The sequence below is a fragment of the Pseudorca crassidens genome, chromosome 6, assembly GCF_039906515.1.
Source record: "Pseudorca crassidens isolate mPseCra1 chromosome 6, mPseCra1.hap1, whole genome shotgun sequence".
NCBI classification, from domain to species: Eukaryota; Metazoa; Chordata; class Mammalia; order Artiodactyla; family Delphinidae; genus Pseudorca; species Pseudorca crassidens.
In genome coordinates this window covers 127,853,034-127,878,813 of record NC_090301.1, presented here as the reverse complement: position 1 = coordinate 127,878,813, position 25,780 = coordinate 127,853,034, and the positions used below count along the sequence as shown (strand labels likewise).

The following is a 25,780-nucleotide window of genomic DNA, read 5'->3' as shown; positions in this document are numbered from 1 at the left end:
ATCTAAGTATGAGGAAAAATAGATAAAAACAATCATTTCTGAAAAGTACAGAATAGATTCATTATTTTTCTCTAAATTAAAAATATTTGGAGGTTAATATGTTATTACTGTAATAGCATATTCTTGTTTGTTTTTAAAAATAGCAGTCAAGGAGTTTACAATCACCAGTATTGACCATTTAAATGGTGTGAATCACTAAAATTTTCAAATGAAATTGGAACATTATGGATTTTTGGGAGAATGTGGTATGGAGGCTGACCCTAGACGTCTTGGGTCAAGAGACACCCCCAGTTGTCTTCATATTTGTAGCCCTCATTTCAGATGCCGTCTGCTGCTGTTCAACCTGGACAGCTTGGTCGTTCCTCTCCATTCCTGCTTCCCTCCTGCTTGGCCCCCCAGTGCCTTCTAGGATCTTGGTCCTTTTTATACCTTCTGCTCCTTCGCTTGATAGTTTTGTTCCTGGGGCAGAAGAAATCTTGTCTTGATGTAAAGAGAAACTGTTGTAATCACAGGCATTTCATTTCATCAGTTGCCATGTACTGGGTGTTTTGGGTGTGTCAGGCACCTCCTGGCTGCTACCTCTGCGAGCTCTGTGCTGTCTTGATTTTCTAGATGAGGAAACTGAGCCCTAATTTGAACTAGATTTCTCAAACTCCCAAGGCCTCCACTCTGCCCCCGTTCTTATGGAAAGATCTGAATTGGGCGGGCATCCTGACGTCCTTCTGCTTTGTACCCCGCTTCCTCCTGCAGGTGGCAGATATGTTGTTGGAGCTCTGTGTCACCGAGTTGGAGGATGTAGCCACAGACTCACAGAGTGGCCGCCTGTCCTCTCAGCCGGTGGTGGTGGAGAGTAGCCATCCCTACACTGATGACACTTCCTCCAGCGGTACAGTGAAGATACCAGGTACTCAGGGCTGGCCCCAGGGAGGAAATGGGGCGTCCCTGCCTGTAGAACAGCTTCATTTCTGCAGTTGCATCAGTAGAAGCAGCCGTCATTGTTTTATAGAAAAGAAGCTACGGAATTGCTTTAGAATCACTTTTCCCACCTTTTCTAGAAAAACGACCCCCCCCCCCCGAAATAAAGCATGATAAAGAAAACCACGCAAAGTAAATGTTTAGCTTAATGCTTATTAGATGGATGCCTTAGTCACCAAAACTCAGGTCTAGAGTTTTTGTGCCTGTCCACAGAAGCCCTCCTTGTGTCCCCTGAAGTAACACAGTCCTGGCTTGTGTTTCTGGACAGTTTCTATTACCCAAGCGTGCATTGTCATCTTACCTCTCTTAATTAATAATTTCCATCTTTTAAGTTTCTTTTGACCTACAGTTTTTTCCTTTTTTCTCAACAATTCACCTATGGAGGAACCTGGGCCTTTGACCTGCACACTCCTGCTGCACTTCCACCTGCTCCCCAGCCCCGTCTTTCTGCAGATTTCCCCTGATTCAGAGGCCCAATTAGTTCAGCCTTTGGCGAGACCATTGGTATTTGTGATCCAGCATCTGGAAGCACCTGCTATCTGCTTGTCTCTCCTTTCGTGATGGCAGCCACTACTGATGCTCATTGCCTGAGGCCATTAAATCCATTAGAGGTTGCAAAATGGTGCTATTCTAATCGTTCCATTGCTTTCTTATTTATTTGCTAGAATACTCTATATAGGGACATTTCCTCTCCTTTGGTTGGTTATTTGCGTAAGAAAGGCAGGATAAAAGCTTGATTCTTTTCTTCTGTTTACATTTTCAAGAGAATGAACTGGTTACCTATCATTCTTTGAAGGTGACCAGTTCTTTTTTCTTTCTTTTCTTGGCTGCACCTCGCAGCTCATGGGATCTTAGTTCCCCTACCAGGGATTGAACCCAGGCCCACGGCAGTGAAATCGCCAAGTCCTAACCACTGGACAGCCAGGGAATTACCTATTTTTTCTTTTATGTCATTATGAACTCATGGTTTTAAACATATATGATGGGCTTTAATCCATTGTGACTATTATCCTACAGAAGCTCAGATTATCCCATCTCTAGACATCAGGAACCTCTTCAGTTTGGCTCTTGCAGTGACTCCCATATAGTCTGATATGACAGGATGCTTTAGGCTTGTCATGTAGTTTCTCCCCTCCACCTGGAATCTGCCCTGGTATCTTTTAGTGGAGATAGCATTTCAGATCACTGGGCTATCATTGTTTCTAGATTTTTTCAGTGGACAGAGATAGGATGAATGAGTGGACAGTCAGACAGACTGACTGACTGACTTTCTTTTGAGTTCATAATGATATGATAGAGCCAAATTCAGAGCTACAAGGTTTCTACTTTTAACGTCTTCTCTTATGTCAGTGTTTCTTTTGTTCCATACCCAAAATCCTGGTTCTAAGACACGGGATGATAGAATTAGAATATCTCATAATTACTTATTTGCTTTATCCCACACTACATGCACAAAAGACTAAGGATACAATTCTAATACTACCAAACATGCACATAATTACTGAAAATATTTAACAAAATTTTTTTCTTGCTCTCTTCATTGTTGTAACTTTATTTAAATGATTATACTGTATATCCCAGAGCATAATAGCTGTTACATACTCTACTTCCTTCCTTTTAATTTGCATTAGGTTTAGTTGTCTCCTTCCTTATTGTGATTGTCTGAAGCTCATTCTCTTATCAGTTCCTCATCAGGGCTCAGAGGACGGCAGTCCCGACTGAGGTCAGCTTGTTCTAAGAGTTTGTGCCCAAATTTGAAAGTTAGCTTTTTTGGATAGCATGTTTTTCTCCTGTGAAAGTGGGAAAATACTAATCTGTTCCCCCGCCCCTTATAAATTGTGCTTTCTTTCCATAATTTTACTAGAATATGTTTTCATATTGGTTGTTACAAGGCGATATTCTCAGATAAGGGGTTGTGCCCCTTTAAAGTGTAGTTTCAGGTCTTGTCTTTCAAGACAGTTTTTTTGCATTACAGTTTGTAGTATTTGTTTGTATCCTAGCTTCAGTTTTCTTTTTCATGGATATGTGGTCGTTTTCTTGTGTTGGATGCCGTGTAGAGCCAGGGGTGGGGGTGGGGGTGGGGTCCCCCGGGCTGAGGCCTGTTAGGAACTGCGCACAGCAGGTGAGTGGTGGGTGAGCAAGCGAAACTTCATCTGCTGGGAACCATCACCCCCAACCCCGGCTATGGAAGAATTGTCTTCCACGAAACCGGTCCCTGGTGCAAAAAGGTTGGGGACCGCTGTTTTAGAGTCAGTGTTGGCTACTCCCTCTCAAGTGCTTCTTTTTTCTTTTTTTTAAAACAGTTTTGGAGGAACAGTTTAATTAATTAATTTATGTCTGCGTTGGGTCTTCGTTGCTGCGCGTGTGCTTTCTCTAGTCGTGGCGAGCGGGGGACTACTCTTCGTTGCGGTGTACAGCCTTTTCATTATGGTGGCTTCTCTTGTTGTAAAGCATGGGCTCTAGGTGGGTGGGCTTCAATAGTTGCAACACCCAGGCTCAGTAGTTGTGGCTCGCGGGCTCTAGAGTGCAGGCTCAGTAGTTGTTGTGCACGGGCTTAGTTACTCCATGGCACGTGGGATCTTCCTGGACCAGGGCTCAAACCGTGTTCCCTGCGTTGGCAGGCAGATTCTTAACCACTGCACCACCAGGGAAGTCCCTCAAGTGCCTTTTATCTCTTCTTTTTTCCCCCTTTGTCCTTCTGTTTGTTTCAAAGCATTATTCGTTGTGTTTATTTGCTCCTGTGCTCTTTCTAGTTTAATTTTCATTTCTGAATTAAAAAAAAAAATTCTTTACCCTATTTTCTCATTTAGTGTTTTGGTTGTCCTAATTCTAATTTATGTTGTTCTTTCATATCTTGTATCATTTTCCTAATTTCTTTTAGCTTGGTTTGAAATAATAGATTTTAATTTTCATGTGTTTTGTGGGTACATCTTTCTGGCTTGCTTTCATTGTCTGTAGGAAAATGTTATTATGTTCTTATTCTCTCTTTTATAATGATAACTTTTTATTGCATTTGGCCTTGATACATTTTTTAAATTAATTTTTATTGGAGTAGTTGCTTTACAGCATTGTGTTAGTTTCTACTGTACTACAAAATGGATCAGCTATACATATACATATATTCCCTCTTTCTTGGATTTCTGACCTTGATACTTTTATCCGGATCATTTTTATGTGAAACTAGTATTCTTAAACTTTTGGAATGAGATGGCATTCAGAAAAGCTTCTTTAACTTTGAGCTCTTACTCTTTCATAGAAATTTACAAAACAAAAGATAATTCCACTCAGCGGTTGCCTAAGACAAAAATCTGGTATCCCTCTTCCTCTTTTCTGTTTCTCTCTTTACTTCATAACCAGTCTACCAGGCAAGTCCTATCATTTCTACTTTAAAAATATATTCCAAATTAGGTCATTTATCACCAACTCCAGATCATTCTGGGTCCAACCATCTAGTCTCACCTGGTTTATTATACTAGATGTCATATACTAGTATAATATGCATGTTCTGCTTCTACTTCTCACCTTCTACTTCTCACCTACTTGTCCCCCAGAATCAACTCCTTATGTGGCATCTAGAGAGAGTCTCTTAAACGAGTCAGAACATACTGCTACTCTGCTTAAAACCCACCAGTACACCCCTGTAACCTTAAAATAGGATGTAAACCCTTGATGGTGGCCTGTGCAACTTTACATGAGCCCTGTTCACCTCTCCAACAACATTCTCTTCCTCTCTACCCGTCTCTCTCTCCTGTCCCCTCCACGTCATCTTCTTTGCTGGTCCTTAATTATGTTTTTCTCTTGTGAAAGTGGGAAAATGATAATCTATTTTCCCCCCTTATAAATCGTGCTTTCTTTCTGTAATTTTACTAAGAATATGTTTTCATATTGGTTGTTATAGGCGATATTCTCAGATAAGGAGTTGCGCCCCTTTAAAATGTAGTTTCAGGTCTTGTCGTTCAAGACAGTTTTTTTGCATTATAGTTTGTAGTATTTCTTTGCATCCTTGCTTCGGTTTTCTTTTTCATGGGTATGAAAAGGCAGATGGCAAGTACAAAGCAAGACAAATGGCCTAAACCTGGAACATATTTAAGGACCATCCTTACAGTCTTTGCCTTTTGATTGAGATGCTTAGGCCATTCATATCTAATGTAATTATAGATGTGGTTGGATTTACATCTGGATTAGGAAGACAGTTAGTTATAGACAATGTGGTTGGATTTACATCTGCCATTTCGCTGTGTGTGTTCTCTGTGTCTTGTGTCCTTTTTTGTTCCTCCTTCAGTGCTTGGTTTTATATTAAACAAAATTTTCTTTAGTGTACCATTTAAATTCCTCTGTTGATTTTAAACCACTTTTATTGGTGTTTGCTCTGAGGATTAAAATACATAATTTATCACAGTCTAGGTCAGGTTAATGTTTTAGTTCTGGTAAAATGCAGCAACTTTGCTTCATTATAGTTCTATTTCCTCTTCCTTCATTTTTGCTGTTAGTGTTGTATATACTGTATCTGTATATGTTGCAGACCTGTACAACATATTTGTAACTATATGTATTACAAATATATGTATGTGATTTAATAATTATCGCATTGTGCCAGGGATTGGCCAACTTTCATATGTCACAAAATATTATTTTGAATTTTTTCCAACTATTAAAAAATGTACAGACTGTTCTTAGCTCACAGGCTATGTAAAAATGGTGAGTGGGACAAATTTCTCCAGTGGACTATAGTTTCCTAAGCTCTCCCTTATACAGTCTTTCACCTTGTAAAAATATTAAGAAAAGGAGAAAAAAAACCTTATTTCTCAATCCATGTCTTTCCCATTTTTAGTGCTCTTTATTTCTTCCTGTGGATTCAAGTTACTATCCAGTATCATTTTATTTCAGCCTGAAATACTTTAAGTGGTTTTTCTAAATCATGTCTGCTGGCAGTGGATTCTCTCAGTATGTGTGTATTTGGGAATGTTTTTATTTTGCCTTCGCTTTTGAAGGATAGTTTTGCTGGAGATAGAATTCTTAGTTGATAGGCATTTTTCTCTCATATCACTTTAAATTTGTCATCCCACTGGCTTCTTGTGTTCATTGTTTCTCAAGAGAAGTCAGAGTTAACTGTATTTTGTACCCCTATATGTTATGTGTCTTTTGCTCTTGCTTTCCTGATTGTCTCCATGTCTTTAGTTTTCAACAGTTTCAGTATAATGTGTCTGGGTGGGGATCTCTTTGTGTTTTCCTACTTGGGGTTATTAATTTTTGGAACTGTGGATTAATGTTTTTCATCAGACTGGAGATTTGGGGCTATCTCTGTTCAAGTACTTTTTCTGCCCCCCGTTAACCTCTTCCCTCTTTTTTGGGGGGGTTGGAATTCCCATTATGCATATGTTTGTATGCTTGATGTTGTCTCCCAGGTTTATGAGACTTTATTTATCTTCAATCTTTTTTCTTCTGTTCTCCAGTTAGAGTAATAGAAATTACACGGTCTTCAAGTTGTATAATGATTCTTTTTTTCTGCCATTTCAAATCTGCTGTTTTGTCCAGCTGGTGAATGTTTCATTTCGGTCATTGTACTTTTTCCACCCCCAGAATTCCTCTTAGTACTTTTTTCTTCGAGTCATTGTTATCATCTTTTCCTTTGTGATCATGTTTTCTCTGGTTTTCTTGAACTCTTTGAACATATTTATTACAGCTGCTTTGAAGTTGTTGTCTACTCAGTTCAGCATCTGGCCATCGGGGTCAGTTTCTGTTGCCTGATTTTCTTCCTGAGTATGGCTCAAACTTTTCAGTGTTTTTGCATATCCCATTATTTTTTATTGAAAACTGGACATTTAGATTGTATTGTGTCACCTGGATTCTGACTTTTTTTTAAGATTTGTAATTGTCACTGGGTTTCTTTGGTGGTTTTGTGTTTGTTTTGTAACATGCCTGGAATTACTCTCTGAAATCTCTCCCCCACATCACATATCCACTGGGATCCCTGCTCACTTTTCTATTTTGATTTTTGTTTTGTAGCCTGACTTCTAGGGTTTGCTCTATGTCTGCTTGGTTTGGCGCTCAAGCCTGCTGAGTTCCCTTCTGCAGGTGGATCTCTGTGTGGGTGGGAGCAAGGAGGGCATGGAAGTCAGTGTTTTGGCAGTCTTCCCTGTGCGTGTGTGTGTGCCCAGCTCTTTCCGTTTTCCTGAGTACACGTGCCTCGCGTCATCCAGGCCTCAATGACGTCCTCATTGAGCGCTTCTTTGCTCTCTGACTTCCAGGATCTTCCTGTTAGAGTTCTGGCTAGTTCTCAGGTCTGGCACCCCCCAGCCACACCCCTGTCCCCGGGCCAGCAAAGATGCAAGTTTTTCTGTGTGTCCTCAGTTGCCCTCCCTACTCTCTGACTTCCAGAATCTCTGCCCGGGCACTTCCCCTGCTCTACACAGTGAGCAAAAAGCCCCAGGAGGTAGAGTCCCACCCTGGTAGAGCTGTGCCCCAGCTTGCGTAGAGCAGCCCCAGGCGAGGACACCACAGGCTCTCACTCTCCCTACCCAAGTTTGGCAGGTTTTTCCATAAATAATCACTTCTCAATTTGTTGCTTGCCGTTAATTGATTTGAAGAGCCCTGGAATCACTGTTTTTTTTTTTTTTATCATTTTGAGTGGTTTTATAGTTATTTTGCCACCCTCTTCCCTCCACCATAACCCAGTCCTACCCTTTACTGATTCTTTTGTAAGCTAATTTGTCCCAGAGAAGACTCTAGATCTAATGCTAAATGCTTGATGCATGTGATTTTATATGGCTTTTTAAATATGGGGGTGGGCGGGATAATAAAGCGTGGTCTCACAGCTGGGGCTGCAGCATGAAAATGTGCCCAGAAGTGAGACCACAAAACCAGTTGGCCAAGTGAGAATGTCTTCTGGCGTTTCCATCCCAGGTGAATTCTTTTGTGGGAGGCAGGGTGGGAGAGAGGGGTGCTCAGTCTTAGGTTCTTATTTTTTGAGGTTAGTTCTTCCTGAGTTTTGCTTTTCATTAGCTGTTACACATCATTTTAGTCTCACTGCTTCTGTGTGGCTTTTGGCCTTGTCTGTGGTATGTTGAGTGGGAGTTGTTACTTTGTGTTTTGTGCTCGCTTGTCCTCCAGGCGCAGAAGGACTCAGGGTGGAGTTTGACCGGCAGTGCTCCACAGAGAGGCGCCACGACCCTCTCACAGTCATGGACGGCGTCAACAGAATTGTCTCCGTGCGGTCAGGTGGGAAGCCAGTTGAGCTTGCTTTGTAGAACGGAACCATTAGCATTACTAAACAGAACATTACTACTGCTTCGTTCTCATGTAAGACTTAAGGAAGGGGCCATAAGTGATCCAGCTGCAAAATACAGTAGGTTTTATCTGCCTCTTCCCAGTACTTTCAGTAAGATAATTATTCAAGTGATGTTTGCCCCTAACCACTGACGGGTGGGATTACTGGGTGACTAGTGTGAGCACGGGTCCTTGTTGGGAGCACAGGCCGCCTGGGGCCCAGTCTCAGCCAGTCAGTGGAGACGGTGCTGTAAGGTGTGTGGTAGTGCCGGGCTCGTGCCAGGTAAATGTTGACATACTACAAGGCTTTAAAGGCTTTTGGGTTTTAATTGATTGCAGTGAGGACTTGGGTTGCACACGGAGGAAGTGTTCTGTGCGTGTGGTAGACAGCACTGGAGTGGGTGAGAGGTGTCTCCTTTGGGCCTCTCTCTGCTCTGCTGATGTGCTTCAGGAGGTTGAGCGACCTCATGCTCAACATGAGGCTGAGCAAGAGCAGATCACTCTGTCTAGGGGCTTGTTAACACGCTCTTCACTGGGCTTTTTAGAATCATCAGTGCGGGTGTGTGTGTGTGGGGGTGTGTGTGTGTGTGTGTGTGCGCGCGTGCACACGTAGATCTCTTCAGACTTCTTTATCCTTCACCTGGAGCAAGGGTCAGCAGACGTTTCCTGACATAACTACTCCCCTCTGCCTTTGTAGTGAAGGCAGCCACAGACCGAATGTAAACGATGGGCCTGGCTGTGACCCAGTAGAATTTTACTCACAAAACGTTACTTCGGATGAAGTGGTGTCACAGATGAGTGTGGATTTTTTTCTGGCAGTTTGACAAATGTCGATATAGTTTTCAGTGTTGTGAGATGTTCCCCCTGGTTTCTATGCTTCCGACAAGATTCCCTCCAGGCTGCCGCCACGCCGCTGACCGACGGCACTTCGAAGTAGAAGCCTGGCTGGGGTAGCACCCCACACGCCTGTCTCTCTAGCTCCTCTCCGTGGCACCCCAGGCCCCGGGCTCTGGCTGGGCTGCTCCACTCTCCCTTGAGGGTGGCTCTTCCTTGCTGAGCTGCCCCTATGCCGCAGGGGTGCCCCCTGTGCCTTTGAACATTTGCACCCTCTTTGGGGAAGAACCGGGCTTTTCTGTTTTGTTGCCTGGGTAACAACCATTATATCAGACCTTCCCCAAGAGACCTCCCTGCGGCCCCGACCCTGGGTGTGAGCATGGGCTGTCTCTGCGGGCCTCTCACACAGCATCGTGGTTGTGTGTGAGTGTCTCTGTTGGAGCAGTGCCTGCCTGCCCTCCACTTCCCAACTGCTTGCTACAGTGTGAGTCGAAGGGCATGGTGTGAACGCACATGGGGAGGGGGCTGGAGGAGCCAGCTATTCTTCAGATGTGGCGTGAATGACTTTGCTTTGTATCTAAAGAAGTTGATGTTGATCTGATGACGGGTGAACCCAACCCCAGTGTGCTTCTGTCCTCCAGGCCGGGAGTGGTCTGACTGGTCCAGCGAGCTGCGCATCCCGGGGGATGAGTTGAAGTGGAAGTTCATCAGTGACGGGTCTGTGAATGGATGGGGCTGGCGCTTCACAGTCTACCCCATCATGCCAGCTGCAGGTGAGGAGGAGGCTTATGGCCACCAAGGCTTGATGACCCACGCGAGGGAAACAACACATGTCGTGTTCATTTAGTACTTTGTGGTCCACCTTCTCCTGTGGTGTTGGGAGACAGCACTGCCCAAGGCCCCGCCGTGGCAAAGATCAGAACTGCAGTGAGCTGCTTCAGCTGTCTGCCTGTTGGGCGTTAGCCTTCCATCCTCACCCAAAGTTTCCCAGCTGTTGCTGGTTGCAGTTCTTAAGCCATTTGATTTTTCAGGTAAAATGTCAGTGTACAGAACGTAGTTATGTGCAAGACAGTGGCAGCACCCCGGGCGCCCCTCTAACCGTGGCATCCAGGGGGATGGGGCCCACTCATTGTTGGTTGAATCTGTCCACGTCTCCTTGTGGGGTAGCTCTCGCCCTGTCCAGCAAGGGGACATTTATAGTGCTCTTTTTTCAGGCCCTAAAGACCTCCTTTCTGATCGCTGTGTCCTCTCCTGTCCGTCCATGGACTTAGTAACCTGTCTGTTGGACTTCCGGCTCAACCTTGCCTCAAACAGAAGCATCATCCCCCGCCTTGCAGCCTCTCTGGCAGCGTGCGCACAGCTGAGTGCCTTAGGTAAATGGCACCTCCGTTGTCAGGTCTGTCTCACTCCGTGAGAAAAATGATCATCCTCTGACATTTTCTGCCTTCTCATTTCAGCTGCCAGTCACAGAATGTGGGCCCTTCAAAGATTAAGGAAGCTTCTTACAACTGAATTTGGGCAATCAATTAACATAAACAGGCTACTTGGAGATGATGGGGAAACGAGAGCTTTGGTACGAAACATCACGTTACAGTTTCTAGTCGTGTGACCCTTTGGGACTAAAGCGTTGCTTTAATAATGTAAACTTCTAAATCACCGAGAAGAGTTGGGAAGTTTCACATAGGAATAGACAGCTTTTCTTGCATCCAGACTCCCTTATATTGCTACTATATTGAGTTCAGGCTGGGCTTAGATTTTAAGAACAGCCCTATTCTCAGGCTGTGAGAATAGGATTGTCTATTGGACTTTATGAGTCTGACTCACCACACCCCCTTTGTTTTGCTGGATGAAATAGTTACTATGAAAAGAACTCTTGATCTTAACCATGTTGGAGATGGAGGTTTGTAGGCCAGAAAGTTCCTTTCTGGTTCCCTGGGAGTTGCTGTGCTGAAATTAAGACCAAACATTTTGAGGTGAATTTTCATGTTCTTTTTTATTTTCGTGTTCATCATGTCCTTTTAGATTTTTTCCTATTTGAAAGTATCAATCACATGTTTTAGGGGAGAACAGTATCAATGTAATAAAACATTTGACTCACAGGAACAAAACACTCGACTCCCCTGCATTTGGTTTCCTGGGATAGGTTATAATTTGGTTGTTTTCTGAAGAGTTTTTCAGGCAGTGCTCTTGCTGCTCTGGTGAAAGGCCTTCCAGAAGCTTTGCAAAGGCAGTTTGAATATGAAGATCCTATCGTGAGAGGTGGCAAACAACTGCTCCACAGCCCATTCTTCAAGGTAATACTTGACTTGTTCTGAAGTGATGAGAGAGCCACAGAGAGCCATCAAGTGCAGTGCATCAAGTATCAGGCATCCCCGAGGACAGGTGTAGCTATTGCTGAAGTTGAATATGAAAGATTTTCAGGAGTTAACTGTGTGATCTAAGCCCTTGTACTTTAAGTATCAGTGTGCTTTCAGATGCCTTGGTTTAGGTGGCAAGTGTTGTAGCAGTGGTCTGATCTGAGGTCCTGTTGTCAGGTGCATTGCTAGTCACTAGGTAGGAATAATCCACATCACTGGTGATGCTAAGACCCTTGCTGGGCACGTGGCAGTCAGCCTGGCATGAGGAATTCTGAAGGAGGACCCCCAGGGAGCCTGCGTGGGGGCTGTCTTTGGCAGGCAGTGTTGGTGAAGTGGAATGTCAGCCGTGTCTCTGAGTGTCCCTGTGTTGTTAATTTGTGGTGGCTGCAGGTACTAGTAGCTCTTGCTTGTGACCTGGAATTAGACACTCTCCCTTGCTGTGCTGAGACGCACAAGTGGGCTTGGTTCCGAAGGTACTGCATGGCCTCCCGTGTTGCTGTGGCCCTGGACAAGAGAACACCACTGCCCCGTCTGTTTCTCGATGAGGTATTGCAAGTTATTTTGGAACCACTTTTGGGATGCACAGTGTTTTCTTTATAGTGTAAAAAGATGCCAATATTATGAGACACAGTAACACTTCTCTTGCCAAGGAATATCATAAAGAAAAAAGCACATAGGTGAAAATGAATAAACTGATACTGTAAATTTCAGTTAAAGTTTATTTTTAGTAAAGATATAATGATACTGTCTAGACATTTTAAAATATCTTCAACGTGATATAATCATGTTGATTTTACTTATTAACTGTAAAGTCACAATGTTGATGTTGGCATTCCCTCATATTCTTGGGTGGGGAGACCTCCTCTCCTGTCTTCTTACCTTAGTATTATTTGTTTTATTCTTGAGAGATGAGTGTTTGATGTATAATCTCATAATAATGTTGTCCAGGTGGCTAAGAAAATTCGTGAATTAATGGCAGACGGCGAAAACATGGATGTTCTCCATGAGAGCCACGGCATTTTTAGAAGAGAGCAAGATGAACAACTTGTGCAGTGGATGAACAGGTTTACTATATCAGAAATAAGAAATAATGTTGTCTGTGAGAGAATGGTGCTTCACGTGCAGTTCTTTCCCATGTCAATTGTTCTCTTAATGTTTGTTACAGGCGACCAGATGACTGGACTCTTTCTGCTGGCGGCAGTGGAACAATTTATGGTTGGGGTCATAATCATAGGGGTCAGCTTGGGGGCATCGAAGGTGCAAAAGTTAAAGTCCCCACTCCATGTGAAGCCCTTGCAGCTCTCAGACCCGTGCAGTTAATTGGAGGAGAGCAGACGCTCTTTGCAGTGACAGCTGATGGGAAGGTAAGAAGGTGCATTTCCTGTGTCATACACTGAAACTGAGACAGCTGTGGCTGGAGGGCATTTGTTTGGTTCACAGCATGTATAACGATTCTGTGCTAAAACAGTATCTCAAGACTGTGTACACAGTGCTTATGGTGTGCTGGAAGCAGCTATCGTTCTAAAGTATCTCTGTTTAATCTTTAGTGTGTCCTGTGGTTTTAGAATTTTTTATTTTGAGATGCAGCATACATAAAAAAGCGTGTTATAATTGTTTGCATATCAGTTCGTTAAACGTATGTATTCCTTTTTGTTTGCTATCATAATGCTATCTTTTTTTTTTGCGGTACGCGGGCCTCTCACTGCTGTGGCTTCTCCCGTTGCGCAGCACAGGCTCTGGACGCGCAGGCTCAGTGGCCATGGCTCACGGGCCCAGCCGCTCCGCAGCATGTGGGATCTTCCCGGACCGGGGCACGAACCCGTGTCCCCTGCATCGGCAGGCAGACACTCAACCACTGCGCCACCAGGGAAGCCCCACAATGCTATCTTTTAAAAAATTAATTGCTACTGATACATGGAAATCGTTAGTATTTATATACTGACATTATGTCTAGTGACCTTATTATACTCTTTTCTTTCTTAGTATCTCAAACTGTTGTGTATCTTCTTTATAAAGCCATGTTCTGTAAATAAATTTTGTTCCTTCCTTTCCAGTTCACCTGTCTTTTACTTTTACTTTTCTCCTGTGCAGGGGAGAAATGAAGCTCATCAGCCTGGTGGGTGCTGCAGTACAGTATTAAACAGGGGTGGTAGTGGGCCTATACTTGGCTTGATCCAGGCTGCAAAGGAAGCACTATGATGGAATCCTTTACACACTTACTGTGGGGTTTTGGTAGATGCCCTGTATCAGATTAAGGAAGTTCACTTCTTTTTTCTATTTAGGAATAGGTACTGACTTTGGTCAAACATTCTTCCTATGTTTAAAAAATAATCAAAGAGATGTTTTTCTCCTTTAGTGGATTAACATAGTGAATTGGATTAATTGTTTTCCTTATATCAGATAGTCTTGTATTCTTTGGAAAAACCTTACTTGGTCAGGTTCTGTTTTATATTTTTTTGGTTTGTGTTTGGGATTTTGGGGAGATCCAGGATCATGAGTGCAATCATCATAATATTCTTGTCTTACCCACTCCATGTCCGGTTATGGTACTATTGGGTTGGCCAAAAAGTTCCTTCGGTTTTTAGGTTAAAAATAAGAGACACATTTTTCATTTTCACAAAGAACTTTATTGAACAACGTATTCACTGTTTTGTTCCACTGCCTTCTGCCATTTTTGGGGCAACTTCATGATTCTGTCTTCCCAAAACTTTTTACCTTTTTGAGCAAAGAACTGTTCCAGGTGTCTTTTACAGTATTCAGGGAATTGACATTTTTTCCATTAAGAGAATTTTGTAAAAACCAAAATAAATGGAAATCTGAAGGTGCAGTGTCTGGTGAATACGGCGTATGAATCAGAACTTCCCAGCCAAGCTGTAACAGTTTTTGCCTGGTCATCAAACAAACATGTGGTCTTACGTTATCCTGATGGAAGATTATGCGTTTTCTGTTGACTAATTCTGGACGCTTTTTTTGAGTCCTGCTGTCAGTTGGTCTAATTGGGAGTGGTACTTGTTAGAATTAATCGTTCGGTTTTCCAGAAGGAGCTCATAATAGAGAATTCTCTTCCAGTCCCACCATATACACAACATCACCTTCTTTGGATGAAGACCGGCCCTTGGTGTGGTTGGTGGTGCTTCATTTCATTTGCCCCATGATCTCTTCCGTTCCACATTATTGTACAGTATCCACTTTTCATCGCCCAACACAATTTGTTTTAAAAACAGAACTTTTTGTTACATTTCAGTAGAGAATCACATGCGGAAGTACGGTCAAAAAGGTTTTTTTTTTTGCTTAACTAATGCGGAACTCAAACATCAAAGTGATTAACATAGCCAAGCTGCTGCAAATGATTTTCAGTGCTTGTTTCGGGTATTTTGAGTGTGTCGGCTATCTCCCATGTGGTATAATGTTGATTGTTCTCAATGAATGTCTTGATTTGATCGCTGTCAACTTCAACTGGTCTACCCGACTGTGGAGCATCATCCAGCAAGAAATCTCCAGCATGAAACTCTGCAAACCACTTTTGACATGTTCAGTCAGTCACAGCACCTTTTCCATACACAAATTAGCAACATGCACAAATGTTGTGCACAAATTTTTTTTTGCATTTTCCATGCACAAATCTTTTTTTGCATTTCAGTTGCGTTTTTACCTTTCTTGAAATAATAAAGCGTAATGTGCCAAAACTGTTGCTTTTTTCCCCCCTATATCTTCAGTATTAGAATGGCTACACAAAAATTCACCAATTTTGATTTTTTTTTTTTAATGCACACTGATAATGACAGCTGTCCCAATACAGTCTAACAAAATTGTTTCAAATGAAGTTAAAGACAACTAAGCACTGCTAGAGCCATCTTATGGAAAAAAACGAAAGAACCTTTTGGCCAACCCAATATATTAGTTATCTGTTTAACTTACAACAGTTGGCATAAAACAATACACATTTATTATTTCACAGTTTCCCTGGGTGGCTTAGCTTGGGCCTCCAGCCCAGAATCTTTCATCAGGCTGCAGTTGCTGCAAGGCTGGCCTGAGGAAAATTCAGCTCCCCATGACCTATTGGCTAAGGTTGCCCTCAGCTCTTTGCTATCTCACTATGTGGCAGCTGGCTTCATCAGAGCAAGCAAGGGAGAGGGCAGGAGAGCATGAGAGCAAGACAGAAGTCAGTCTTGTGTGAGCTAATCCAGAAGTGACAGTGCATCCCTCTTGCTGTATTCTGTCCATTAGAAGAGAGTCATTAGGTCTAGCCCACATCCAAGAAGGGATTACATAGGGGCGGGAATCCCTGCAAGCAGGGACTCTTGGGAACCACGTCAGAGGCCACCCGCCAAAGGTATCAAGGTCGTGCTAGCCTCATAGCAAGGGTTGAAGTGTAGCTCTCTTTTTCTGTTTTCTGGAGAATTCTGTCTTTCAGTTGTTCCCTGGTGATTTTAACATGTATATTTAAAATCTAAAATTTCTATACTCCTCTCAAATTAAAAAGGCTGATCCTTTGTTATCCTGTGTTTTGGCGCTAACCTGCTCCCCGAATGATAGGCATTATTATTATTGTTGTTTTATATAGACGGTGTGTTTTCTGGATTTACCCAAATGTTATACACATCTTTGGTCACCAGTTATTTCGTGCGTCTCAGATCTTATATCTGCAGTCATTTTTCTTCTACTTTAAGTGTATATTTTCAGTTTCCGTTTGTGAGGGTCTACTGTTGGTTAATCCCCTGATTGTTTTTGTTGTTTATTTAAAAATATTTTAGCTTTGTCCTTTTTCTAGGTAAAGGATAGTATTTTTGGCTATGGGAATCATATAGTCTGGTCTCTGTTGCAGTTATGAAAGCAGCTTGTAGAGAATATGTAAATGAATGGGTGTGGCAAAATCAGGTGGTGGGCCTGATTTGCCAAGCCCTGTCCTAGAGTATAACACTTTCAGTTGACCATTATTTTCAGTCAGCCTATTAAAGGTTTTATTCTTCTGGTTTTTGGCATTCATTGTTGCTAATGTGATGTCAGCAGTCAGATTAATTTTTACCCAAATGAAGGTAATAAATCTTTTCTTTGTAGCTGCTTTCAAGGTCTTTCTTTAGTGATCTACAGTTTCACTAGAATATATTTAGATGTCAGTTTCTTTTTACTTTTCCTGCCCTTTTTTGTGTTGTTTTGTTTCTGCCAGGTGGTGAGGGATGAGGGGTGGGCTTCCTGGCTCTGAGAAGTGGCCTTTTAACAACTCTGGTAAATTATCAGACATTTTTTCAAATATTGCCTCTCCCATATTCTCTGTATGATCTGTACCTGAAACTCTGAGTTCTGATCGACGTTCAGGTGAGGAGATCTATCCCAAATTCTCTCTTCTTTTCTGTTTCCTCTTCTGTTTGTGTTTCTGTGCCATATGCTGGATAATTTCCTTAGATCCATTTTCTAGTTGTCTGATTTCTGTACCTGTTTATAATCTTCTGTTTAATACTTCCGGGTTTTTTGTTTCAACTATGTTTTGTTTAATTTCTGGAAGTTCTGTTTTGGGTTACCTTCTGGTCTCTTATTCTTTGGGGATACTTTCAAGCTTTTTATTTCTTTAAACATAATATTGGGCTTTTTTTTCTTCTGACTCTCTCTCATGGTGCCTTCCTTCCTTTTAGATAATGGGAATTTTTAAAACTATGAGCTGACCATTTTCCTTGGAAAATTTGATGTAGAAATTCTTTGAGGCCTAGTTTTTGTTTGTTTGTTTTTTGTATGTTTTGTTTTGTTTTTGATTTCTCTCAGCTAAGGTATTTTATTACAGGGTCCATGCATTTAATGGACACATTTTAAAAGATGATATCCTAAAGTATCAGAATCTATTAACATCTTAGAAAGCTAAGTATCTCACAGAAATGGGACTCTGAACAATAAAGTTCTGATAGGATGGGACGATTTTGAAGCATGGAAAACTGCTGGGAAATAGCTCCATGAAAGGTGTCTGAGAGGAGGAGTTCCAGACAGAAGACTGAGGAGGGATCAGGCAGTATCTAAATGAAGAGAAAGTAAAAGAAGAAGGCAGCACATTTTCACTTTTTCATAGTGTTGTCTCCTGCCTGTGCTGGTTAAGAAGTTTGTGGTGTCAGAGGCCTAGTTTGAAGTCACTAATCAAACAAGAATTTGTGACCCTGGGTACTACCAACTTTAAGCCATTGTAAATTAAATTCTCTACCTACGGAATTTAGACCATAGGTAGCATTAATTCAGACTGAAAACCAACTCAAGGACCAGCTTTTGTAGTTACGAATTCTCAGGAGAGATTTTCCACCCTCTCATTCAGTCCCAAGTTTTGAGAAAGGCAACTCTCTTTGTTTTCTTCTTAGTTCTCATTCACAGTCTGAGTGAGGGGAAGCACTTCAGAGCCTCTCCTTTCTGCAGAGTCTCCCTTTAGGCTTGGCGCCTCACTGCTCACACCCAGTGCACTCGAGAGCCTTAAAACCTTCCCAGGGGAGGCTGACTTTGGATTCATTTATCCATCTGAATTCTTGGTTTCACTTCCTGTTTTAGTCCTTGAAGTTTCCTTACTGTTGTGTCAATGCAGCAGAGCATTTGAAACAATGTGAAACAGCATTTAAATTGTTATAGGAGGGGTGTTTGACATGCATCTGGAAATGGCAATCTTGATTTTTTTTTTTATGGTAAAGATGTTTTATGTCCCAAATCAATTACCCACTTAGAATGAAAGAAAAGTAGTATATTCGGCTGTGTGATTTGTATGCTGCCTTGCTGAAGTACTAAGTATATGTATAATTTTCATATGGGTGTTTCTGTAGGTGTTACTTATCTGGGATTTGCATATAGTAGCTAATTAAATCGTTTTTGTTTTTCTTGGTATTAATTGTAGTTGCTATTCTAGACAAAAATAGAAATGCGTCCAGGGAAAAGACTGTGTTTTCAAAATACATTTTCTGAATTTGGGGTTTCTATTAATTATAATGTTTTCTTTAATTTTTAGAGATCTGATAAAGCAAAAATAAAGTCTTAAACTTTCCTGTGATTTTTAATTTTATTTTTCTGTGGTAAAAAAATCTAGAGCATTGATCTGGTTTATTAATTACTAAAATATAGGTTATTAATTACTAAAATGAACTAATTGGTTTATTATTTACTGAAATATATTTAGATAAAAATCTGATGTTTATGTTACTTTTTCTTGTCTTAGCTGTATGCCACTGGGTATGGTGCAGGCGGCAGACTAGGAATTGGAGGGACAGAGTCGGTATCTACCCCAACATTACTTGAATCCATTCAGCATGTGTTTATTAAGAAAGTAGCTGTGAACTCAGGAGGAAAACACTGTCTTGCCCTCTCTTCAGAAGGAGAAGTTTACTCTTGGGGTGAGGCAGAAGATGGGAAGCTGGGGCATGGCAACAGAAGGTATTATGTGAAAACATCATTTTTAATGTTAAGTTTTCCTCTTCTTGTTTGTGTTAATGCTTGTATGGTGTATTGACAGTTTGTTTTTTAAGACAACATTTGTAATAATCTACTCAAAGTTAATGTTAATGACTCATTTAGCAGAAATAAGTTCATGTGACATTATTTAGGCTTGCCTACATGACCCCTCTGCTGGGGGGAAATCAGTTCCGAATTTTGATTTCTGATTACTAAGTATGGTGAGCTTCATCTTGTCCTTTTCCCCCAAGTCCCCTTCCCCTCATCCTGAGTCATCCACTGAATCACATTTGGCATTTTGTTAATATGCAGATGCTAAAACTGTAAATACAGAGGAAATGGCAGTAGGGGAAAGGGACACACAAATGACATAGTTTTTCAAACAAAGCAATGAAACCCACTAAATTTTTAAAAAGTAACGGGAACTACCTGCCAAATTGGAATGACAGGGCCCTTTGCATCTGAAATAACTAAAGCACCAGACAAAATACATGAAATAGCAGCCCTAAAGACATTGGATAACAGGAAGTAAAGTACGGTCAGTGATCTCCAGAGGTGAATACTGACAATCATGTGTGAGGAGAATATCTGAGAGGCCAGGGAACAGACCACCTAAAAAGATTAGGAGGAACATTCCCAGAGCTCACAGAGGGCAGAGGATAGTGCCTACTCCCAAAACCTCATAATTCACTGAGTAGAGGACTAAGAGTGATGGTGCACAACAGAGGGGAAAGAAATTAATCATAGACTAAGTGTTTTTCTGATCCCACCAACAAAGCTTAAAAGCAAGACCTGAAAGGATTAACCTGTTTACAGGTAACTTAACCGTGTTGTAGAGATCAAAGCTCAAGAATGTTTTTATGGATACAAACATACCAAGCACCCAGCAAGATAATATTCACAATGTTGTTCATCCAGTCGGAAATTATCAGGCACATGTCTCTTCAGTAGTGTTGGGAAAATTGGATATTCAAATGCAAAAGAATGAAATTGGACCACTCTCTTACACTACTCACAAAAATTAACTCAAAATGGATTAAAGACTTGGCTATAAGACCTGAAATGATAAAACTCCTAGAAGAAGACATAGGGAAAAAGCTCTTTGACATTGGTCTTGGCAATGATTTTTTGGCTATGACAGCAAAAGCACAAGCAACAAAGGCAAAAATAAACAAGTGGGACTCCATCAAACTAAAAAGCTTCTTCACAGCAAAAGAAACAACACAGTGAAAAGGCAAACTATGGAATGAGAGAAAATATTTGCAAATCTCATAACTGATCGGGGGTTAAGATCCAGAATACATAAGAAACTCATACAACTTAATAGCAAACAAAAACCAAATAACCCAATTAACAAATGGGCAAAGGACCTGAATAAGCATTTTTCCAAGAGGCATACAAATGGCCAACAGGCACATGAAAAATTGCTCAAGATCACTAAATCATCAGGGAAATGCAAATCAAAACCACAGTAAGATATCACCTCACAAGTGTTAGAATGGCTATCATCAAGAAGACAAGAGGTAACAAGTACTTGCAAGGGTGTGGAGAAAAGGGAGCGCTTGTACATTGTTGATGGGAATGTAAATTGGTGCAGCCACTGTGCGAAACAGTGTGGAAGTTCCTCATAAAATTTAAAATTGAATTAGCATATGATCCAATAATCTCACTTCTGGGTATATAGCCAAAGGAAATGAAACCACTATTTCAAAAAGATATCTGCACCCCCATGTTCATTGCAGCATTATTTACAATAGCCAAGATAAAGAAACAACCACTAAGTGTTCATTGACAGACAAATGGAGAAAGAAAAATGTGTTGTGTGTGTGTGTGTGTGCGCATGTGAATATTATTCAACCATGAAAAAGGAAATCCTGCCATTTGCAGCAATATGGATGAACTTCGAGGACTTTATGCTAAGCGAAATGCGTCAGAGAAAAGGCAAAAAAACTGTATGATCTCACTTATATGTGGAATCTTAAAAAAGCTGAACTCATAGAAATGGAGAGCAGATTCGTGGTTGCCAGCGGTTGGGGGTGGAGGAAATGGAGAGATGTTGCTAAAAGAGTGCAAACTTCCAGTTATGAGATCAATAAGTTCCGGGGATTTAATGTACAGCATGGTGACCATAGTTAACAATACTGTATTGTACAGATGCAAGTTGCTAAGAGCGTACATCTTAAATGTTCTTACTACACACATACAAAAGTAAACGTGAGGTGAAGGATTTGTTAACTAACCTTATTGTAGTAACCATTTCACAATATATACATCTATCAAATCATATTGTGCACCTTAAACTTACACAATATTATATGTCAATTTTATCTCAATAAAGCTATAAAAAAATTATCAGGCACACAAAAGAGAAGGAAAATACAACCCATATAAGGAGAAAAGTCGGTTGATTGAAACTGACCCAGAAGTGACACAAGTGGTAGAATTACTAGACAAGAACACTGAAACAGTTCTATCTTCAGTAAGCTAGAGGAAAAACTTGAACATGTTATGTAGAGACTGAAAGATATTTAAATGCCCAAATCAAAGTCCTAAAGAAATACAATGTCCAAGAAAAATACAATGTTTAAGATGAAAAATACAGTGCATGGGATTAATGGCAGATTAAACATTGCAGAAGAAAAGGTCAGTGAACTTGAATATATAATAGTAGAAACTATCCAAATGAAACAGAAAAAAAAAGAATATATAAAAAGACCATAGTATCAGTGAGCTGTGGACAACCTCAAATGGCCCAATACATGCATAATTGGAGTTACCAAAAGTGATGAAGATGGGGATTTTGAAGAAGTAATGGCTGAAAAAATTTCAAATTTGATGAAAATTATAAACCCACACATTCAAGAAGCTCAGAGAACCCTAAGCAAGAGAAACATGAAGGAAACTACACCAAAGCACATCATAATCAAATTGCTCAAGGCCATTGATAAGGAGCAAAATATTTTAAAGCAGCCAGGGGGAATAATACCAGTTATGTACAGAATAAAAGGTAAAGGGTGATGGTGAATTTCTGATAAGAAATAATGTAAGCTAGAATACAGTGGGAGATAGTGAAAGTAAAAATAACTGTCAGCCTAGATTTTTTTTACTCAATGAAATTATTTTTTCAGGAATGAATTTGAAGTAGACTTATGCAGGCATACAAAAGCTGAAATAATTCACCACCTCCAGATCTGTACAACTAAAAATTTAAAGGAATTACTTCAAACCAGAGGAAGATTATACCAGATGGAATCAGGGATCTATACAAATGAATGAGGAAATTACTACATGGGTTAATATCATGATGTTTTCCCTTATTATATAAATCTCTTTAAGAGATAATTGAATGTTTTCAGGATATGGTAAAAATGAATTGAGATGCTTAAAACATACATAGGAGTAAAATATATGACAGCAGTAGCACAGAGGCTGGGGTTAGAGGCAGGAAGTGGACATATACTGTTGTGAAGTTCTTATACTATACATGATGTAGTACATGACCCCAGACTACACTCTAATCGTTAGAGATGCATTCTACATCCGCCAAAGCAACCCCGAAAATAACGCAACAAAAAGTTTTATCTGATAAGCCAACAGAGGAGTTACAGTGAATCAAAAAACGTACTCGAAAGAAACCAGAAAAAGGAAAAAATGGAGTAAACAGATGAGACAAATAGAAAACAAATAGTAAGGTATAGATCTAAACCAAAATAATATCACATCAAATGTTAAATGATCTAAATGTTAAATGATCTAAACCACAGTTAAAAGTCATTGTCAGAATGCATATAAAAGCAAGATCAAACCATATGCTACATAGAACAAAATTTGTATTTAACATGTCTATATTTAAAAACGATTTTTTTTTAATTTAAAAAAAATTTTTTTTAATTTTTTAAAATTTAAAATCGATTAAAAATAAAAGGGTGGGAAAATATGCTAACACAGATTAAAATAAAGCTGGAATACCTATATTAATATTATACAAACTAGATGTAACATCAGAGAATATCAACAGAGAAAGGGTCATTTTATGATGTTGATGTGGTCAGTTCATCAAGAGGACATAATAATCCTAAATGTTTACACAACTAATAATAGATCTTCCAAATATATGAAATTAAACAAAATGACAGAGCTGCAAGGAGAAACAGATTTACAGTTGCAGATTTTAATATCCTTCCTCAATAACTGATAGGTGGATAGAAGATTTGGCAGAAGACTTGAACAACTTTATCGACCAATTTGATCTAATTACCACTATACAACACTACTTAACAAAAGCACATTCTTTTCAAGTACACGTGGAACAGCTGCCAACATAGACCGTAATTTGGGCCAGAAAACAAATCTGATAAATCAAAAAGATTCAAGTTATATAAAAGATTTTCTCTGACCACAATGGAATTAATTAGAAATCAATTACTATAAAGTATGGAAAATCCTCCGTATATTTGGAAAGTAAATAAAATGTAAAAATAACTAAAATGTAAAAACTGATGGGTCAAAGAAGGAATCAGTGCTAAATTAGAAAGAATTTTGATCTGAGTGAAAATGAAAACAACATATAAAAATGTGTGGGATCCAGCAGAAGCAGTACTTAGAAGGAGATGTATAGCATGAAATGCCTTTTTATAAAAGAAAAATGATCTCTAAACAATGACCTCAGCTTCTACTTTAAGGAATTAGAATAAGAAAGACAAAGTGAGCAACTAAGAAAGATCAGAGCAAGAATCCATGAAATAGAAAACAGAGAAATAGAGAAAAATTAAAGAAAACAGAAGTTGGTTCTTTGAGAAAGGTAGCATCATCAATAAAACCTCCATCTAGACTAATCTATCTACCTATGTATACACAGACACACACAAATTATAGCAATATCAGGAATGAGGGAGCTTTCATTACTGCAGAATGTAGTTATTGAAAGATGCAGTATATTAAATAACTTTATGCCGACAGATTGAACTTTTTAGATGAAATGGACAAATTCCTCAAAGGACACACATTCTTTAATGCTCACTCAAGAAAAATTAGATGACTTGAATGGCCCTGTGTCTATTTAAGAAATTGAATTTCCTACAAATAAATCCTCAGGACCAGATATATGACTGGTGATGTCTACCACACAGGTAAGTAACAGATAATACCAGTTCTTCACAGTCAATTTCAGAAAATTGAGGAGGGAATTCTAGCCAATTTACTTTTTTGAGGACAGCTTTATTTTTATATCAAAACCAGACTCAGATGTTATTAGGAAAATATAGACCAGTATCCTTCATGAGCATAGATGTAAAAATTCTTAATATTTTAGAAAGTTGAATCCAACAATATGTAAAAGGATAAAGCAGTAAGGCCAAATGACGTTTTTGCCAGTATTGAATAATTGTTTTAACATTAGAAAATTGATCAGTGTAAAAAAGAAAAACTGTATAGATTATCTCAATAGATGAAAGGCGGAAAAGCATTTGGCAAAGTAACATTTGTTTCTGATAAAAACTTTCAGCAATCTGGGAATGAGAGAAAACTTCCTCAGCTTCGTAAAGGGCATCTCTGTTAAAGCTAGGGCTTGACTTCCCGGTTGGCTCAGTGGTTAAGAATCTGCCTGCCAGTGCAGGGAACACGGGTTCGAGCCCTGGTCTGGGAAGATCCCACGTACCGTGGAGTAACTAAGTCCATGCACCACAACTACTGAGCCTGCGCTCTAGAGCCCGCGAGCCACAACTACTGAGTGCCTAGAGCCCGTGCTCCACAGCAAGAGAAGCCACCGCAGTGAGAAGCCCACACACCGCAATGAAGAGTAGCCCCTGCTCGCCACAACTAGAAAAAGCTCACGCACAGCAACGAAGACCCAACACAACCATAAATAAACGAATGAATGAATGAAAGAAAGAAAGAAAGCTAGAGCTAATGTGGTACCTGATGGTGACAGGCTGAACACTTTCCCTATCTCCAGGAGCAAGACAAGGACATCTGCTGCTGTCTGTCACCAGTTGTATTCAGCGTTGTTTAGCAGGTTTAGCAAGTGCAGCACAACAATGCAAAGAGGTAAAAGGCATTCAGATTGGAAGGAGAATTAAAGCTGTCCATTTACACATAATATGATTATTTATGTAGAAAATCTGATGGTATCTACAAAACAGCTACTAGAATTAATGAGTGTGATTAGCAGGGTTGCAGGATAGAAGATCAGTAAATAAAAGTCGATTGCAGGCAAATAAAGGAAACATTTCTGCATTTAAAAAAGTCAACTGTGTGTCTTTATACATATACATATGCAATCAGAAGTTGAGATTTTCAAATACCATTTATGGTACCCTCCCCCTAAAATCGAAATAGTAAGGAATAAATTTGACCCAAAGGTATGGATAACTTACAGACAAAAAACTATAAAATATTGCTGAGAGCAATTTTAAAAGACCTAAAGTAATGGAGGAGTATGCTGTGTTCATGGATTGGAAGACTCAATATTGTTGATTTTTTAGTTTTCCCCCAAATTAACCTATTGATTCAACCCCTTCCCAATCAAAATTTCTGTAGAAATTGACAAGCTGATTATAAAATTCATGTGGAAATGAAGAGTACCTACAGTAGTCAAGACAGCTTTGCAAATGAGGAGCAGAGTTGGAGGACTGACACTATTTAACTTCAAGTCTCATTTTAAAGATACAGTAATCAAGACAGTGTGGTATTATTGTATCGAGTGAGAAATACATCAGTGGAGCAGAATAGGATAGGAAGTCCAAAAACGTACCCACAAATACTGATACAATGAGTGTGGAAAAATGAAACTTGATTCCTCCCTCACAGTTTGCAGTGCATAATACAAAAGTGCAAAAACAATTTATTGGAGAAAAGATAGTGTTTTCAACAAATGGTTTTGAACAATTGGACAACTGTATGGTAAACAGTGAACTTAAATTCTTATCTTGCACCATTAATAT

The 25,780-nt window shown here is 40.1% G+C and overlaps 1 protein-coding gene across 6 annotated transcripts in view; it reads left to right on the top strand.

Annotated features, from left to right (window-relative positions):
- HERC2 (HECT and RLD domain containing E3 ubiquitin protein ligase 2) overlaps positions 1–25,780 on the top strand; it is a 228,097-nt gene that overhangs the window by 182,790 nt on the left and 19,527 nt on the right. For all 6 annotated transcript variants that reach the window (XM_067742325.1, XM_067742323.1, XM_067742327.1 and 3 more), the window contains 10 exons: positions 751–904; positions 8,086–8,193; positions 9,717–9,848; positions 10,290–10,448; positions 10,533–10,648; positions 11,244–11,369; positions 11,823–11,978; positions 12,381–12,496; positions 12,598–12,796; positions 18,607–18,821. In XM_067742325.1, the coding sequence (XP_067598426.1) occupies positions 751–904; positions 8,086–8,193; positions 9,717–9,848; positions 10,290–10,448; positions 10,533–10,648; positions 11,244–11,369; positions 11,823–11,978; positions 12,381–12,496; positions 12,598–12,796; positions 18,607–18,821 (1,481 nt within the window). The remainder of the gene's footprint in view (positions 1–750; positions 905–8,085; positions 8,194–9,716; positions 9,849–10,289; positions 10,449–10,532; positions 10,649–11,243; positions 11,370–11,822; positions 11,979–12,380; positions 12,497–12,597; positions 12,797–18,606; positions 18,822–25,780) is intronic.